The 18,438-nt window shown below is 38.9% G+C and overlaps 1 protein-coding gene across 2 annotated transcripts; it reads right to left on the minus strand.

Moving 5' to 3' along the window:
• Positions 1-1,517: 1,517 nt before the first annotated feature.
• On the minus strand, positions 1,518-15,454 carry LOC115456400 (zinc finger MIZ domain-containing protein 1). Of its 2 annotated transcripts, none has more exons than XM_030185444.2 (11): positions 15,101-15,454; positions 14,262-14,410; positions 9,873-10,002; positions 8,816-9,584; positions 8,604-8,736; positions 8,315-8,525; positions 7,839-8,179; positions 7,600-7,747; positions 7,182-7,523; positions 6,388-6,588; positions 1,518-4,535 (listed from the first exon to the last, which is right to left on the minus strand). In XM_030185444.2, the coding sequence occupies exons 3-11, from the start codon at positions 9,969-9,971 to the stop codon at positions 4,374-4,376; spliced, it is 2,406 nt and encodes an 801-aa protein (XP_030041304.1). In that variant the 5' UTR covers positions 9,972-10,002; positions 14,262-14,410; positions 15,101-15,454; the 3' UTR covers positions 1,518-4,373. The 2 variants fall into 2 exon arrangements, with proteins under 2 accessions (XP_030041304.1, XP_030041303.1); XM_030185443.1 differs by having other exon boundaries at positions 9,837-10,002.
• Between the last annotated feature and the right edge of the window lie 2,984 nt (positions 15,455-18,438).

The following is an 18,438-nucleotide window of genomic DNA, read 5'->3' on the forward strand; positions in this document are numbered from 1 at the left end:
AAATAATTCCTCTGAGTTTCTCCTCATTCCCGGTGCTTAAAAAATCATTGGCTGTATAAAAATCTATGCACTTTACTAAGATATCGGCATGCCATTTTCATATATTCATTCAGCGATTTCGGCGTTTATTTCTAAGCATTCACATCTTCAAACATTTTTTTTTAGCATTTATATGTATAAATTTTAACACATACACTCACGCCTTTTATGCCCGAAAGAGTAAGCAGAGTCGCAACTATTTTTACCACTTTTTTCCGTGTACAATCCGTCCCATACTGCGACAGGGGGCGACCCTATTAAGTTAGAGTAAAACTTCAAATGACTACGTTTGTATTTCTAATGTTATTCTCAAGTTAGTACTTCCAAAGCAACTGCAAATTCGAATAATTGTGACATTGAGGTGGAAAAAATCCCTTTAGTAGCTTATTTGCTAACAATCGTATAATTTTTATAAATGTTCTTGCATCGGTCAAACAGGTTGTGCGCGTTTTGGAGCAGGTAGACGAAATTAAAGGATTTGATTTATAATATTATTTCTTGGAAACATTATTATTTTGTGCCGAATTATTGGTATTAGATGATGCTAGCCGCTTTAGCCTAATTAAAGGCATTTTCCGTGAATGAAGTCCCATTTTGCAGTTTTCTGTGACAAAAAATAGGTACCTAACTGCTTCTTAATCCAAGACATGGCCTATCTGTACAAGCAATGTCATACAAAACCGTTAAATGCTTTTTTGGTTACATCCTGCAAACATCCAACAGCCTTGCAAATTTGCGCATTTGTAATAGAAGATAGCGTTACAACTTATAACTTATTTAAATAAATCTTTTTACTATGTTTAAACGTTTTGCTCTATATTGTTTTATTTAATGTTCGTAAAAATGACGCTATAAGTACCATTCCATAATCTGCACAAGTTTAAAGATCTCTACCAGTAAGTATATTGTTAATATGCGGTACGACTAGATACGACGAAAAATAAGTTTTATTTATGTCAATCACATAATCACTTAATTATGTGATTGACATAAATAAAACTTATAATAGCTGCGGCGTTCACTTCGAGGTCCCGGAGTCATTCAAGTGCTGATGGAGGCCACCCTGGGGTTCTTAGTCGGTTAAAGTCCGACATATCCCGTCTACTTTACATAAGCGCGAAAGGGATCCAAGATTTTTATTAAAAAAATATATGTTGCTCATAGCTTCACAGTCACTAAATCACTGCAGTTATCCACAGCGCCATCTGTACGACGCAAGCGGAATTTGTTTAAAAAATAAGATTAAAAAGTTCAGATATTTTCGTATGCCAAATTTGATCCTTATTTGTCTAGCCATTTATGGATTTACCTTTAACAAACTTCCAGGCATTTACACAATTATAACTATAGTAAGATAAAAAGTAAGATTACAAACTATCCCTCCATCCAATTAAGTCCCATTAATTGCTGAGCTCACAAAGTTTTCCTTCAACAGCCAAAGTAACAGGCCAAGGGAAACAAAAATAAAATATCGCATGTAATTTTTAAATTCATTTTATTTTCAATAACATAAAAATGTTATTTTTTTTTCATTTTACACATTTCGAAATGAATTCAGTGGGTGTCGAACTGATTGCTAAAAATGTTCACATTATATTGAAAACGTTAAATATGCTACAGTTTGGCTTTGCATGATCTCTTGAGTCATGGTTTGCGTTTGTCTTATTAAGAATCCTTCTTTCACTTATTTCCAAATGCTGTATCTTATATTTGTAGTTGCATAAAATCTACCTCACAGCAGTTCATTATAATATTCAACAAAATATATATTGTAATCATTCACTCACTTGGACGGATCGCTCAGTGCGGATTTTTGTTTTTTTTTTTATGTGATATGCTATAAATTTTTGTGATATTTTCCATTTTATATAAACGAATTTGTTTATTACCTTAAATAGGTAAACATGTAAAAAATTACTATTTGGTCACCCAAAAATCCTCGTGATGATCCGTCCTACAGCAGTATTCACTACAATAAATAGATCTAGCTAACTGGAATTGAAGGTCCCTTAAAATTATGTAATTTATTTAAAGCTGTGATCAACTCGACAAACAATTGCTCTGTTCGCAGCAACGGCGACGAGTGCATCAATAATTTTAACTATAAGAAGCAATATATTCATAACTTCCAAAGCAAATAGCAAATTGTTTGGTTAATTGACCACGGCTTCATATAATACTAATTTTATTGTTTTCCGTAATAGATTGACTAACTCTAAAGAGGCGTCCATATTCATAGCATGAAGTAAAGATGCGCAAATCACCAATTTTTACACAAGTTAGTGAAACAATCGACAGTTTTACATACAACTCTAAGTTAGAGATATTTTATAAACTGTTTATATTTTAAACTTTATTAACAGTAAGTTATGTTCGAAAATTTACAACACCTAAATGAATTATGGAATAATGATTTTTAAAAATTTTACGGGAACTTAATTCCATTTAGAAAAAATTTCCACGAATGTTGACAATTTGCGCTATACATAACACTAAGTAGTATCAAAATTATGTAATAACAATAATTTACTTTAACATAAGCGCCACTACACTTCGAAAAACCGAACCGAACATTTGAAAATATGTGAAACAAGTTTATTTCATTTAATTCAATGCTCATCATAATTCATTCCTTTTATCTGTTTAGTGTTAATAAATAATATGTACCTATATCTATTTATTTAAATAAACTTCTCTATACGGGCATAAGCACTTTATTATTGCTTTAAGTTCGCAACTGAACAGGGCACAGCAAGTCAACGAAATTAAGATGAGCATAGATTAAAGAAATTTGACTAATTTATTTATATTGGCTGTTTGCACTTGTGAGAAGCATAACAGAGTACAGACATAGATTATGTGAACGAAATACAATTATGTACACGATAATTCATTTATTTAAACGCAGGTATAGAATAACAGTTTCAGAGTTCTTTGATCTGAAGGATATAATAAATATTAAATTAATTATTTCATTTAAAGAATTAAGTACTTAAAAGTACAATTATTTGTAAGGGCTTACACTATAAGGATGACAGGTTTTGCTTCTACAAATAAAATTGGGTGGTAATAAGATCGTTTCATGAATTAAAACTCTGAATAAACTGTATCTGTACTCTGTTAGTAAGTAGTTTGTATATATGGTATTTTATATGTATGTACATGTAAAACCATGTGTAGATTTTTTTAAATTTAGTAATACTATACTAAACTGGCCGTCATATAAGTATCCGCCATGTTTTCCTATATAATAACTAGATAATATAATATTCTTAACTAGAATCATATTTACAAATAATACAGTTCATTATTATTTATATAGAAATTAAAATATATTTATATCATTCTTCGATTCACATAACGCAAAATAATTTAACAGAGTTCATTTTTGCACTCACATTTACAATATAGTTTTGTAACTTATATGTTACAATTTATTGTTGTTTTCAAACAATTCATTTAGAATATATCACCCAATAAGCGAGTAGCGTTATACTCACGAATCCTATCTTACCATTTAAAAATGCAGAATATACGAAAACTTCAAGGAATATTTTTACAGTAAATGGCAATTGAACATTATAGCTCGCTCGCATCCAATAGGAACTATAAGATTCATAATGCCTCCGAGCGTGCCCGTCTCCGCGCCCGCCTATGTACACCGCCGCGGACCGCGACACCACCACTCACGCTATGTACACACACCTCACCTCTTATATTCACAAATCAAATCTCTAATCGTTACATCGACCAACTTGAATTAATCAAAATTTGTGTTACAGTTTATGCTAGAGTTTAGAATATAAAGGAGCTGATTAGCGCCACCGTGTGTGCGGCGGTGCGAGGAACTATACTTGCACAACACCGCAGTGTCTATGGCCGTTCGCCTCCAATACTTTACCTATATATCTAATAAATGTTCTCCGGCGCCGCGGTTTGAACGCGCGACGTCACGCGACCTGTCGGACGTTGCATGCTACATAATCCTCTACGCGGTGAGCACCTTCACAAGGTGACGGAGATTCTGTTAGTATCTAACGATTACATACTGCAACGTGCAACATCGCCGCGATCGGAGAAGGAACTAAAATCTAGTATCACAATGTCGGGCTTCCCGGCTCAAATGCGAGTTGGAACAAAGCCACAGGATTCCAGGCGAACCGAGCTTTTGTAACGAGTCACCGGAGTAGGGGCCATCGATTTTGCAAATAACCTTCATGAAATCGTGACGCGACGGGAGCTATGGTCGACTTATCGCGTCAGTGGAAGTTGAAAGCTGTTTGACGTAAATCGTGTACCTACAGTGAGTTCGTTAAGGCGGTGTCGCGTGGTGTTCACTCGAAGAGCGCGAGCAGGTCGTCGGAGGAGGGCGCGCGCGGAGGGTGCGAGCCCGCGGAGGAGGAGGAGGAGGGGGGCGTGGCCAGCAGCTCGCCCAGCGCCGGCGCGTCCAGGTACGACAACAGCTCCATCGGGTCTACACTCGTCTCCGGCAACAACTGCAACGTGGAACAATCTATCATGCAACGGTTTACAGATACTACTATACATAACGATTATTCCATAAAGATAACGAACTTTGGCATATGCATCGTAATCAGCGGATATTAAATCCATGTTTGAGTGTTAAATGATGCAAGAAAACCAGTCGAAACTCAATAGTCAAACAGGGTAGCTTCCTAAGGACGTAGTTAGAAACAAAAACGTGTATTGCTAATACAATACTTTAATGCTATTCGATAAATACGGGAGAACCAGTACATCAACTCATTAGATGAGATGAAATTACATGACACCCTATAATAAATATTTAGTAATCGATATACAAATTACACAGATATTTGAACAATGTTTATTTGAACACTTTAGAGACTTAGCCAAAATCAGAAATGAAATACAAAGATGACAGTATATTTTTTTATTTATCACTCACTTCTCAATCATAAGAACTATTTGCGCGTATTCTCTGCTTATTTCTATTATTAGAACTAATGATCATGTTCAATGATTAGTACTCTTAATGAGTCGTACTCGCGGCATCTATTTGATGCGGAACTGGTACTTATTAATTGAGAACAGAGACATTTCAGAACGAGTCTCAACTAATCATTAGGGAATTCCAATTACATATTTATATCATTTATGCGTCATACATAAACAATATGATTCCCTACTGTTTGTTTTGCGATAACAACAGTATTGGTTTTTCTATATTAATAATTTCTCTAAATATACTGTTGTATAATTATAATATAGTGGGTACTTTCTTGACTAGGTTCGTACGGCAAAACGTTTTTGGCCTCTGCTTGGTCAACTAAGATCTTTATAACAAGCAAATAAGTTGCAGTTGCAAACATCCGTCTACCCTTTTCTATAAAACTCTACATTATCTCTATATTTCTGATTTACATGTTAGTTTCGATCTGTAATGTGTTTGTATCAGGATAAAATGTTAGTCATTAAATTTTTGGCCCACTTTTTAAACACCCAATTTCCTCTTGCGTAATCGTTTCTTATCTCTCTAGGGAAATCCACATCAGTAAGTGCCAAATTTAAACGGAGTTATAATTTTTGGCAGTTTGGCTTATCAGTTATTTCTGTTTTGAGGACTACGTGCTCGTAAATATTTACTCGCCTCGGCCGACGCAACTGTTTCTAGTCCCTTTAATTTACTTTCTATGACCAGACTGCGATTTCTATTTTGGCTTTCTTTCGACATGTCTCTTAATTTTTCTTCCTTTTTTTCTTTTTCTACGCTAGCTATTATTGTATTTTTGTGCGCTTTATCTTGTTTGGTGTGTTATTTGGGTTGGTTTGTTGTTTATATACTTTATTTTAGGAGAAGTTACGGTGCAGTGTCAACAAACTGATATGCTATTATTATGACTTACTTAGGTTCTGTGAAAAATTTAGTCTGAACAGGATTTTTTATCTAAGAATATATCTACGTGTAGCTCACGCGCTCTTCCGTTAAGTCTTCTAAAATATACTGCTGCTGATGAAATATACCAAAGATTGCCTTCAAGATAAGGTATTAAAAGGGACCTTTCCTTTACATACGACTTGCTTTTCTGCCGGCATTATTTTGTAAAAATATACCGATACTGATGTAATAAACCAAAGTTCGCTTTCAAGATAGAAAGGTAAAAATGCTAGTAATGCATAGATCGGTAGTCTCAACATAAAATCACAGCGCTACGATTTTACAGAAATTATTTGTGATAATTTAGCTTCAGTGTACATGTCAAATTGCAAGAATAGGATAAGTCCTACACATACTTATACATACGCTAATTTATGGCAAGTATACCGTCCTATAAAACTACCCTCGATAAAGGAGAAGACACTTACGTTAAGGTTGTCGGCGCCTTCGCCGTCAATGACCGCTGCGGGATCGAAGTTGAGGTCGGCTGGTATGTCGACGTCGTTGAGCGAGTGGTGTCCGACGGAGGGCGGGCCCGGCGTGTGCGAGGAGCCCGGCGTGTGCGCGCCGCCGCCGCCCGGCGTGTGCGCCGAGCCCGGCGTGTGCGGCGTGTGGGGGGTGTGCGGCATCTACCATTGTACCAGGTTAGTTAATGTTAGCAGCGATAGTCTAGTTGCTTGTGGAACGGACTGCCGAGACGAATGTCCGCAGGTTCAAACCCAAGGGCACACATCTGATTTTTCTAAAAAATTATGTGTGTTTTTTTGTAAATTATCGCTTGCTTTAACGGTTAAGGAAAACATCGTGAGGAAACCTGCATACTTGAGAAGTTCTCTATAGGAATTTTGAGGGTGTGTGAAGTCTACCAATCCGCACTAGGCCAGCGTGGTGGACTAAGGCCTAATCCCTCTCAGTAGTAGAGGAGGCCCGTGCTCAGCAGTGGGCAAGTATATAATACAGGGCTGATATTATTATTTATTATTATTATTTATTTAATGCTCGGATGTAAGTTTAGAACGAATGTGTGATTTGGTCTGTTACTTATGGATATCGACGATTGAAAGAGCCAAGTAACTCCATGAGAAAACGTAGTTGGGCCTATCACTTTGAGTGACATTATCCTATCATGAACTGCTGTATAATTTTGTACAATATTATCTATTTAAAAACTGTCATGATTCTTTTAATTGTTAACATTGAATTAACAAATCAAAATAATTACCTGCTCGTTCAGACTCTTTTCCATAGCATTGAGCGGGTCTAAAGAATTGACACTATCATTCAGATGCGACAGTGGTCCGCTTCCAGCGAATTCATTACTTCCAGGACCATTGTTCATTCCGAAGTCGTAGTTCTGGTTGTTAGAGCTGGAACTTCTGTTCTGCCCACTTTGGTTGTACGAGGAGATCATAGACCCGCTAGCGATTGTGTTCATGTCTGGCGGTAAGTACGGCGACAATGCTTGGTTCATATCCCAGTTGTTCATTGTAGGCATGTTCATAGACCCCGGTGAGACCGCTTTACCTCTCTTTCCAATACTGTTGTCGTTGCTATCGTCTTCTTGCTGTAATGATTCGAAATATTAGTACTATTCTATCAATATCGATATATTTTTTGGTACCATGTGGTTGGATGTATACCTTGATGCCAGAGGTGTTGGGGCTCTTAGCTGCCTTCCAGTTAGCTCCGCTGTCAATCGTTACTTCATCGACATCGGAGCTGTTGAGCGTGTTAAGGATTCCCCACATATATTGGTCGACCTCTAGCCCTTCCAGCTGAGCAGGTTTACTGCAAGAAAATTTATTATCAATTATTTCTCAGTCTACAAGACAATTAATACATTTTCATTGTATTTGTAAGTTGGAAACGGAATACTCACTTGCAAACAGGACATCTCCACGAGCCTCGTTCACAATTGAGTTGTAAATACGATTCTAAATCAAAGCATTGTATGTGTTTGCACTCATGCCCACGCGCAGGCAGCGTGATTTTCTTGAACGTGATTGGACATTTTAACGACACTTTTAAAGCGGTTTGTTCGACACTGTCCCTGTCGTTTGCCGTGTTTGAACCGTTGCTTCCGTTCGTTGGCGTCTGGTTGAAGTTCATTTTAATTTTAGCGATGCAGTGGTCGGCCGTCAACAACCGTTTCCTTAGCAAGCCTTGCAGCACACTCCGCACGCTCGGCCGGTGTACTAATTGTAATACGAACAGATGCGACTAGAAAAACAAAGAGCACACATTTATTTTTTGAATTTATTGATTTCGTTATTACAATTAAAAACAGCGGTGTTTTGACAGGTGTGAGCATAGCGCTTGTTACTGAGTAACGATGAATATGATAATGACACTTACACAACAGCAGGCGGAGACGGTGATCTGTATCGTGTTTCTGCCCGGCTGGCACACTTCTTTCAGGTACAACGGTTTGTGTGATGTTTTGTTCTCTCCTCTATCTATGACTAATGGAGTTGCGTTGACAGAAACTTGAACACTCGCCGGCCAGTTTGTGTTCATCTGCCGATCCTCGTGGTGGAAGCATTTTAGTTGTAACTCAAGGTCCGACCTGCAAACAAGGCACAATTGGTTATTTCAAGTTCACCGGAAATTTATTGCTATTGCGAAGTAATACGAAAATACTTACCTCCATATTAATGTTGAATGGACCGTTGGTTTCAATTGGAATACATGATTACTAACAGCTAAATTATGTTCTAATCTAAATGGTGGTAGTATAATACCATCTCTTACGGGGAATGTTAACCGGAGCTCGTCATCTGAAAATAACAATGCTTTATTAGTACTTTAATCAAAATACAGCCAATAACGTTAATTTTTGATAAGTTTAATTCATACTTTGCATGCCCATCGGTGGTTTGAGCTCGTTGAAATGAGGTTTCACGTCACCATTAGGACTAATGTATGGTGGCATACTGCTGGCTGGCGTGAGCGGCGGAGTAGGGTTTCCTGGTACTGGACTGTGCTGGTACGACATGTTGGTCCTCATAGCCACTTCTTGGGCAAACTGACCACCATACTGGCCGCCGTACTGCGCAGTTCCACCCTGGTGCTGAGGGAATTGACTGGGCACACCACCGTTGAAGTACTGCCCTTGATTCGTGTACGGTGGCGTTGATTGCCTCATAGTTCCTCTCATCGCTGCGCCAAAATTGCCACTCGGCCCGAGGGGTTGCTGAGGAGGGTACTGGCCTTGGAAGCTCGGCCTGCCACCATACCCAGCGGGGTACTGAGTCGGGCCAAACGCTGGCTGACCACTCATATACTGAGACTTCCGCTGTCCCATGAGCATATTCCCAGAGGGATAAGGCGTGTGTCGCCTTTGGTAGCCTGGTCCCATTTTAGCCGAGCCGCCCATCTGCCCGGGGCCCATCTGACTCGGCATCATGTTGGCGTGTAAGCCCATGTTGGCCATCTGCGCCATGGGGTTCATGCCATTCATTCCGTTCATGGCTGCATTGCCCATCTGACCCATGCTGGTCATGCCGTTCATGCCGCCGTTTCCACCCATTCCCATGCTCGTCATGGCCGGATTATGGCTGCGTTGCTGGCCGTAGCCGTTCATCGCCCCATACTGGGGATTTCCCATAGTCATGTTGTTTTGCATCTGTAATTGACAATTTAATATTAAAGAGGCTTCATTGGAACGTACGTGACTTAATCCACGTACAAGTATTCAACCGAGGTTATACATCAACGTTTTGGTCATTTAATTAGCAAATATGTTTGTAAACTTTTATTCATTACACAACAATTAATAGTGAATAGTGGCCGTGTTGACAGTGGACAGATGGACAGCTGAAGATGTTTAGTTTGGATAATAAGTGGGTAAGAGGTATAACGTTTGAATGTCGCGTACCGGTGCGTAGTGTGTAGCGTGTACCGGAGTACGGACCTGGGAGAATGGCTGCGAGTCCTGCATCGCGGCCGTGGTGGCCGCGGCGACCATGGCGGCGGTGGCGCCGAACTGCGCGTTCTCGCCGCCGCCGCTCATCGCGCCCGAACCGCCGGCGCACCCATAGCCGCTGCAATCACAACAACAACCATATTCATTCGCCAATCGGCTCACACAACACTGCTGCACTCTATTTATAAAACAAATTATTTGTGCCAACTCATGTTATTGAAGTTCGACAGAATCGCTAACGTGCATAGGTATATAACAAACCCAATCATTAGGTGTATATAGTTACACAGCCAAGCGACTGTGTACATATTAAATGTGAAATCGGTCCAGTTAATATTATTTCACTCACGATACGAGCGGTTTCTATTGCAAGCGGCCTTACAGAGTCGAACATTCCACACGTTAACGCTTCGATTATTAATAAACTCAGACTCAATATTCAACCCAAATACAATCGACGCAAGATCTTTTTTTAATATGTGTTGAGATTTTATTATTTTACTAACAATGAGAGAAAAAATCAATATGGGCGAACAGTGACGCGTTGTTACCCCTGTGTTTCTCTCGGGATGTGTTTGATTTTTTATACGGCGCCGGAGTGGGAGAACGATTCATGTGAACCGCTTTTGGGGCGAATTCCCGAGCCTTCACGGAGCCCTTCCTAATAATTCCCATTCGAAAAATGCACGACAAACACTCGCACGGGCCGCCCATTGTTATGCCTTTATGTGTACTGGTGCAATAATATCGAGACGAACTTGTATGAAATTATACCTACTAATGTACAACTCATTCGCACAACAGCGGGTGATTAGCTCCCTACATTATGAACACTGGTTGAAACCAGTTACAATTTTACATAACATTTAGACAGGTATGTGATGTTAATCATTTGCTAATTTAGTCGTTGCATAAAGCATACGCTTTGAATGTTTCCGTTAATACTGTTGGTTTTAACGTGGTCAGTTCACAGCGGCCACTACTTAAGTATTCCCATAAATAACTTAACAGATACTTAGTAGCGTCGACAACTAATAAACACACGAGTCAACAACGCTCGAGTCGACATCGCCTCTATTCATCGGTACTGCAGATGATTTACAAGGGCCCTTCCTTAGGTAAACTCGCTCCGACCTGCACTTCTTTTTATAGTTTTGTCTGGACCTTTTTTCTCTTTGCCGGCCGAAATGTGTAGCCGACAAAAAATTTGTGTGTTCTGTATCCTGGTGCACTTTTTGTAAATGTGGTACCACATCCGAATAATCACTTACGCCCTGTTCAAAATATTTGTATCTTGAATGCGAGCGTCCCGACCATTTCTTTAGAGACAATTCTCGGAACGTACCTTTTTAGGAACTTATCTTTAAGTACGGGTTTACAGACGGATCGACTACCTAGAGTTATTACCCGAAGTGGCGCGGGTTTACCGTGTCGGCTCAGTGCATTGAATACGACAGGATCTATTCGTGTGCACGTTAACTCCGTTCTTCGACATACGAAATTTCTAAATAAATCAATATGAATGAGTAGGTAAGCCGCTATTTCGAGAAGCTGGAAGGTGTTTGGCATAGTATTGAGAGATGTGCGAGTAAAGCGTAGGTATTTTGATACATTGGCTGCAGTTAATTTTAGATTGGTGCGCAGACGTGTCGGATTCCTGGTTAATTGGCAGTCGAGATAATCGCGTATTGAATAGAACAGTATGAAAAATTCAACAATACAGTCTCACTTTTCGCACGTCTTGATAAATAATTTATATCTTGAAATAATAACACGTAATCCGTTAATTCCATCCGTCGTCGAACACGATTCTTATTGTAAGTGAAGTGTTAAATAAGGCATTAATTGTGAGACTTGTATAGATTAATATCGCGGCAGCGTGAAACCGTGCCGCTTTTGACCCCTGCGTTTCAACGACAGTTGGTCACCCCCATTTAAACGCCACTTCACTGTGGCTTGTGCGCACGTATCAATATAATAAATAGCGCTAACGTTAGATGTTACTCGATCGATATTTTAGACCGCATATGTTCGTTTAAACAAAACACACAATGCTTCCTTCCAGGTGTCATGGGAAGACAATATAACGTGTGGTCACAGGCGATCTGTCAACTCAGAACAAATATTTATTTTAACTTCGGATTTCGTGTGACCTCTTGCTTAGTGTCATAAACTATTGTAGAGGTCAGCTTGTTTCTAAGAAACTAATTGGCAATAAAAACCAAACAACAAAGGTGTTCGTAAACAAACAAAATGAGTTAATCGAGTAATAAGTTTAATTAAGTATTTCGTTATCTATCTCATTCGCGCCAATTGACGCTGGGGTCGAGAGAATGAATCATGCTTCAAGGAGCGGATTCCGGGGGTTTACAAATGGAGACGAGCTTTCCGGGGTAAATACGGTACAACGAGCGGGGAAGGGTCGCACAGCCGAGCGCCCGCTTGGGGTGACTGCGCGGCTCGGTCACGTCAATATGCTGTTTTATTACCACCACGCTTATGGTTTATAATTTGTTTACTTGATGACACTGATCCGAATAGTGTTTATTACTTTTTTCAATAACATTGTAGCGGCCAGTATTTTACGATTTAATTACTTAATTAACGTGGCTCACAAAAATGTTGCTCTGTCTGCTGTCATTATGTTATCTGTGTAAAAAGAGAATCCGTTCGAGCCTATTGAGCACGTGGTGCGGTGCATGTGCAAGCATCCGCCCCCGGCTGACTCACCCGTTCAAAACTGACGTTTTTTCCCACGATTACTTACGAGCAGTTACAAATCTGTTATTATTAACAATCGGTGACTTCAACATGGTTTCAACGACTTTTAGTTGTTTTATTGTTACTGGTATTCTTTTTTTGTTACATTTTGTTACCGTATCGTAGTTTGAATTTAGAATACGAGATTTTTAAAAGGGAATAATATCAATGATTGAAAGTTTAATCTATGTCTTATTAAAAATATTTTATTCAAGTTTAATATCTATCTAAGGTATATTGTCCGCAGTTTGCACTTATTTAGCAACAGTTAGCGATTTGATTTTGAAGCTGCTACCCTCAAAGTGAAGTAGACTTCCTGTGCAGGGTTCACACAATCTCGTATGGCGGGCCCCATTTATTATTATTTAGTTATTGGTTTTGTGTAGACGCAGGCTGCCATCAACAATATGTCGTTTGTAAAGGTGACTACAAAACAAAGCCGTTGAACGCCTCGACTTAGCACCTGCTCCGAGTTTTTTTATTTTATTTCATAATTTAACCTCGTCTGTTCATTATAATTTATTGGAAACGGTTATTGGGTTAATCTCTCGAAAACTGCTAATTATTCCTATTTTAAATTATATCTAGTTTAAAGAAGATAGTATGAAATTAATTTTCTATTGGATGCGCTCAGTTGTTGCTAGTTTAATGTTTTGTTTGTTTGTGTTTATTGTAAGCGTTAAAGTGCAGTCACCGCGTGCATTCCCAAAGCGTGTTTGTGTGAGTGAATTAAATGAGTGTGTGCGTGAGTTATGGACGTGTGTGTGCGGTGCAGCGCCGCTGTGTGGGTACCGGTCGCCCTAAACCATATATTTGTGCGTGTGAATGGGAGAGCACATTTCATTTATAATTGTAGTGATGCGCGCTCGACTAAGTCACATTTCGGTACCTCCGCACCTTTATGCTCTTAACTCTGCCCGTATCAATTATTAATTTAACGCATTGTTGAATTAATCCCGAAACAATATTTGTGTTTTAATTGTAAGTTGCTCGAATTGTCACACCAATTTACTGAAATAATAAGAAACCGCAATGAGTGTTTCCATTTGAGATATTTACGTAGTCGCTATATTTTTGATTTTATTGCTTGTTAACTACGATAAGGTGGCACAGGTAAGCGGAGTCACGTTTCAGTTTTGTCGTAATGTAAACAAACTTGTTCCGGATAAGATAAAAACAGTAGAATATAAGCACACGAGTTCGTTAGTACTTACGAAGGTTTGGTTGACGTTAAACGGTTGCTTATTATATTTAATTACTGCCTGCCTGAATATCTACTCAGCGTACACTTTCAATATCCCTAGTTCTAACACTAGTTCATCACATTTTTTTTTTTTTATTTTGATTTTCCCTTTATTATTGGGAAGGCAAAGGGTTCTAGACCATACAGCCTCGTCATTAATAGTTCATCACAACTTTTAATTCGATTGTTTATTTCTACGAATTCCAAACAACAAATGTGGCACAGACAAAAAGAAAGTTGGCTGAAATATTTTCTCTTCGATAAATTTATTCTACGTAATCAATACGCTTTTTACTTTTATCAGAAATCATTTTGAGAGTTGCTTGCGTTTTCACAATGTCATTGTTGCAAGTAAAAAAAATATTGTCACTCACCTAGGGGCGTTTACTCGGTATCCTATGGTCCCGTGCAGATGGTTGTGCTTGCCAGTGTCGGGAGCCTGTGCTCCCGTGTAGCTGATGGTGGACCCCGCGTACCCAGCCGTACTATTAGAGTTCGCCGTCCTGTCGTCCTAACGCACCCCCTGAAACATCACGATCTTCGTTGTAGCCCACAACTAGTAAAAAACGTCACGTCTTCAGCAAGCGCGTTTTGGAAATATTTCACGTCTGCTACTATTGTTTTCTTCAATATGCCGTCGTGTCAGTTACGAGCGTACAGTATTTTCTGTTATCGCACCTCGCGCGTAAATTTCGCTTCGCATTTGCTCTTGTGCGTCAACAATCGACGAAACGTTCATCGTTGGCATTAATAAAATACCTATTTTGATTTTAATTTATTTTATTCCCAATGCTAATCACATTAATCACAATAACAATGGACCATAAATTTTATTATGTTTTTTACCAGTGTTAGTGGTGTAACAATTTTCACAACCATTATTCCAGATTAAAAAAATACCAACAAATAATAAAAGTGTATCTTCAATTTTTTTATTTTGTCACTGCTGACACCTTTATTTTCGGGCACTAAATCGCATCGGCGATGAACGTTTCGTTCGAATTTTAGTCCTTCTGATCAGCTGAGGGAAAATCCAGCGTGTTCATAATTTTACGACAGGTGGTGTGCAGTCTGTTAAGTTTTATGCAAGTTTTACGCATGTCGGTCTTACAGCAAATATTTTTTAACTGTTACGCACGCACGGCGTAATATTCACAAAACTTGATAAAAATTAACGGACTAAAAAACTTTTTAATAATATCACTTTATTTACTTTTATTAAATCACTTTCACAGATCCTTGCGTTCGCTCCGGGAATATTGTGTTCATAATCCAATTTTGTCACTTCGAAGCAATCCTTTTTGGGGGTACACTGCACTGTTCAAAAACACCAAAAAATCCTTAATGTCACTTTCACAAGTCAATCAAAAAAATCCAATTCCAGGGTGGCGAGATGTGAATATGTCACTGTGTTCCAGCATTCGATAGGTAATAAGTTGTCGCGAGTCCGACTTTGAGATCACCGAAACATCATAGACGTGTTACACGAGTGTCGACATCGACGTCACTGATGTCGACGGCGAACGACCGCGCATTCGACCGTCAAAGGTAACACTGGATGATGGCGATGGCGAGCCGGCGACGGTGAGTGAGAGGTTGCGGTGCGGGGGGCTCCCACCCCGCGCGACGTTGCCAGCTCGTCGCGATAAGTGGCGCACCCCCGTGTCCCCCCGCTCGTAAGTCGTCGTCTCGGCACTCGGCAATCGGCCGCGTTCGGGCGCCACCGTCGCTGTATCGGCTCTTTGCCCCACCCCGCCCGCTCGACGTTTCACGTAACGGTCCTCAATCGAGCGCGTTACTGCGAGTGCGATAGTTGCGATGTTCTGTCGTCATGTCACCACCATTAGTTAAATGATCAAAGTGGAGCGCCGTCGATAAAAACGACAGATTGTATTGATTAAAAATTGTTAGCTTCACACGCTATGCGATCACCACATACGTGACGTAAAAATGAATTATAGCAAATTTGTAATAATTATAAATTTTCGTCTCATTCCCTGTTTGATTAATATTTGTATGTAGTTTTTGCGCAGCGGCGCGACGGTCGCCGAGCGGCTGCGTTGGGGCATTATAATTAGCCACGATAAACAATGGGCATGTCGTCCTCTGGCCGCTACCTGCGCATGACGATAGAGGACGGCTGACTTGTCCTGCGGTGTCCTTGCCGAGCGCCGCGCCCGCCGCCCGCCCGCGCCGCTGAGGTGCACGCACTTGGAACTCGGATTGTTCTAATGCTCGATTTGCACTTCGCAAATATTTTTCAAACTTAATTGCACTTTGTTTACGTATATGGCATTTACAATGTCAATTTAAATTATAACGGTCATTTATAACGATATTGTTATGACTACAGTCTAGACAGATCGGTATCTATGTTCAGATCTGTCTAGAAATATCTATTTATTTAGTAGTTAACGTATTGATTATGGTTCTCCTTACGAGTTTTTTATGTACAAAGATAAGCGTGTCTACGGCCAAAACTATCAAAATAGAGTTGTATAGTAAAATACTATACATATAGTAAGTGATAGTTTGAAGTACATTTTTAGCAATGTGGCACGCGCGAATGCGAGGCCAGTGCGCGGTAGTTTCGACTGGAAAGTCGGGAAAGCGAGCGAATAGACGGCGCACGCGCAGGCAGCGCGGCTCGTCCGCGTTCCGATGCGCCCGCGCCGCGCCGCCCTCTAGTCCATTCATAAAAATAATTAACCGACAACTACCAAAACACGGCACGCGATGCCGACACTATTATAATTTGTTTTATACCACCCCGTGACAGCACTTTATCGATGATAATGGTTGTTATCGAGCGTTTAGCTGTTATTATTTATGAACACATATTTTAATTAATTATGTCGATTCACTGTATAAGGAACTGTATATTACAGCAGATCTTTCGATACAGTGTTATTAACACTTTGAATACTACTATAATAATCTTTGCTACTTTTATTATCACGAATATAAAATAAATAGAGTTAATAATGTAGAGATGTTGCAGTGTTGTACTTTCATGTAAGTACAACACGTACTTTCATTTTAAGGACAAATATAATTTTAATATTTTGGTATTTTGCAGTCGTTTGAGTTCATCTTCTAAATTCAAATAATACTACAAATAAAAATACTTAACGTACTAAAATATTTATGTTGAAACGTAGTGTAGGCATTCCATGGATTATTAGATTACAGATAACCCATTAATGAAATATTATTTGGTATAATATAATAATAATATCAGCCCTGTATTATATACTTGCCCACTGCTGAGCACGGGCTTCCTCTACTACTGAAAGGGTTCAGGCCTAAATTCACCACGATGGCCTAGTGCGGGTTGGCAGACTTCACATACCCTCGAAATTCTTATGGAGAAATGTCAGATATGTAGGTTTCCTCCGCACATTTTTCTTCACCATTAAAGCCAACGATAATAGATAAGCAATAGACACATAACTTCGATAGGTCAGACGTCAGACCTTAGTTTTATTGTGGAAATTGCCTCGGCAGATCGTTCCAATCCTAACTAATTCATAAGAGAAGATGAAGCCATAGGAGAATCTTCACTAAATGAACATGGACTGTCAGAATGCAGATCGTCGTTTACTGATTTTAACCAAGTTTACGGTATTCGCTTACCAATATTATTATAATTCACAAAATTTATTGAACTACCCTCTTTCTGCGATACTGGTTCTTTAATTATTTCAATTGAGGTGTCAAATTAAATGCAAATATTTTCCATTTCCAGTGTTAGAAACAATAATTTAGCACCAGTGAGATGTTTTATTTAAATAAACGCGATTAAGACGTGTTTAGTGTCATGGCGCTATGTCGGAAATCTTATCGAATTAGATAATGTTTGTGACGTCGGCTAAACCGATAACGATGGTGCATACAAAACGGCACGTAATGCCTAGTTAGGAAATTAAAATTATTTTTACTTATTTCATTTCATGTCCAGAGAGTATTCGGTATTAGCGAATTAATGGAATATCAGTAATATTTATCATTGGTAAAGTAATTTAGGATTTATCAATTATATCGTAATAAACCTATCACTATGACTCAGTAGAGGGAAGTTACGATTTACCGGATTAGTAAAGTAAATCCAAATCACATAGTGATAACGAACAATTCTTTAACTCTATTGTATCCATATTAAAAAAATCCGGTAAGGTTTACTTTGCCTAGTTGATAAAAATTGGTTAAATTTTTCCATGACTGTTTAATGCAGGAATTTGAATTAGTTTCCGAATGTGCGTTCTAATTTTATGGTGATGTTTGTTTATAAGTACGAATACGTAGTGTTCTGAATAGCGAGCTTTTGCGTTCAGAAACATTAAAAAAGTAATAGTATTTTTATTAGGTTGTAAAGCGTTTACAATTAAAAACCAAAGGCAGAATGCAAATGAATCTGAATTTCATTTTAGTTTTCTTCTAAATATTAGACGATTCTTCGGTATTCCTTCTGCTATTATAAATGAAAAGTTTGTGACAGTGTTTGCATTTCCGAAAATACATAAACTGCTAAATGGACTGAGATGATATTTA

Source organism: Manduca sexta, chromosome 20, assembly GCF_014839805.1.
Source record: "Manduca sexta isolate Smith_Timp_Sample1 chromosome 20, JHU_Msex_v1.0, whole genome shotgun sequence".
In the NCBI taxonomy this organism is placed as follows: domain Eukaryota; kingdom Metazoa; phylum Arthropoda; class Insecta; order Lepidoptera; family Sphingidae; genus Manduca; species Manduca sexta.

Excerpts from the sequence above, each read along its gene's own strand:
- LOC115456400 (XM_030185443.1), bottom strand. The coding sequence starts at position 9,971 with ATGAGCGGCGGCGGCGAGAACGCGCAGTTCGGCGCCACCGCCGCCATG. Across the intron at positions 7,748-7,838 it reads TGGAGATGTCCTGTTTGCAA|TAAACCTGCTCAGCTGGAAG; the intron begins GTGAGTATTCCG and ends ATTTTCTTGCAG. Across the intron at positions 6,589-7,181 it reads AAAAGAGTCTGAACGAGCAG|ATGCCGCACACCCCCCACAC; the intron begins GTAATTATTTTG and ends GTACAATGGTAG.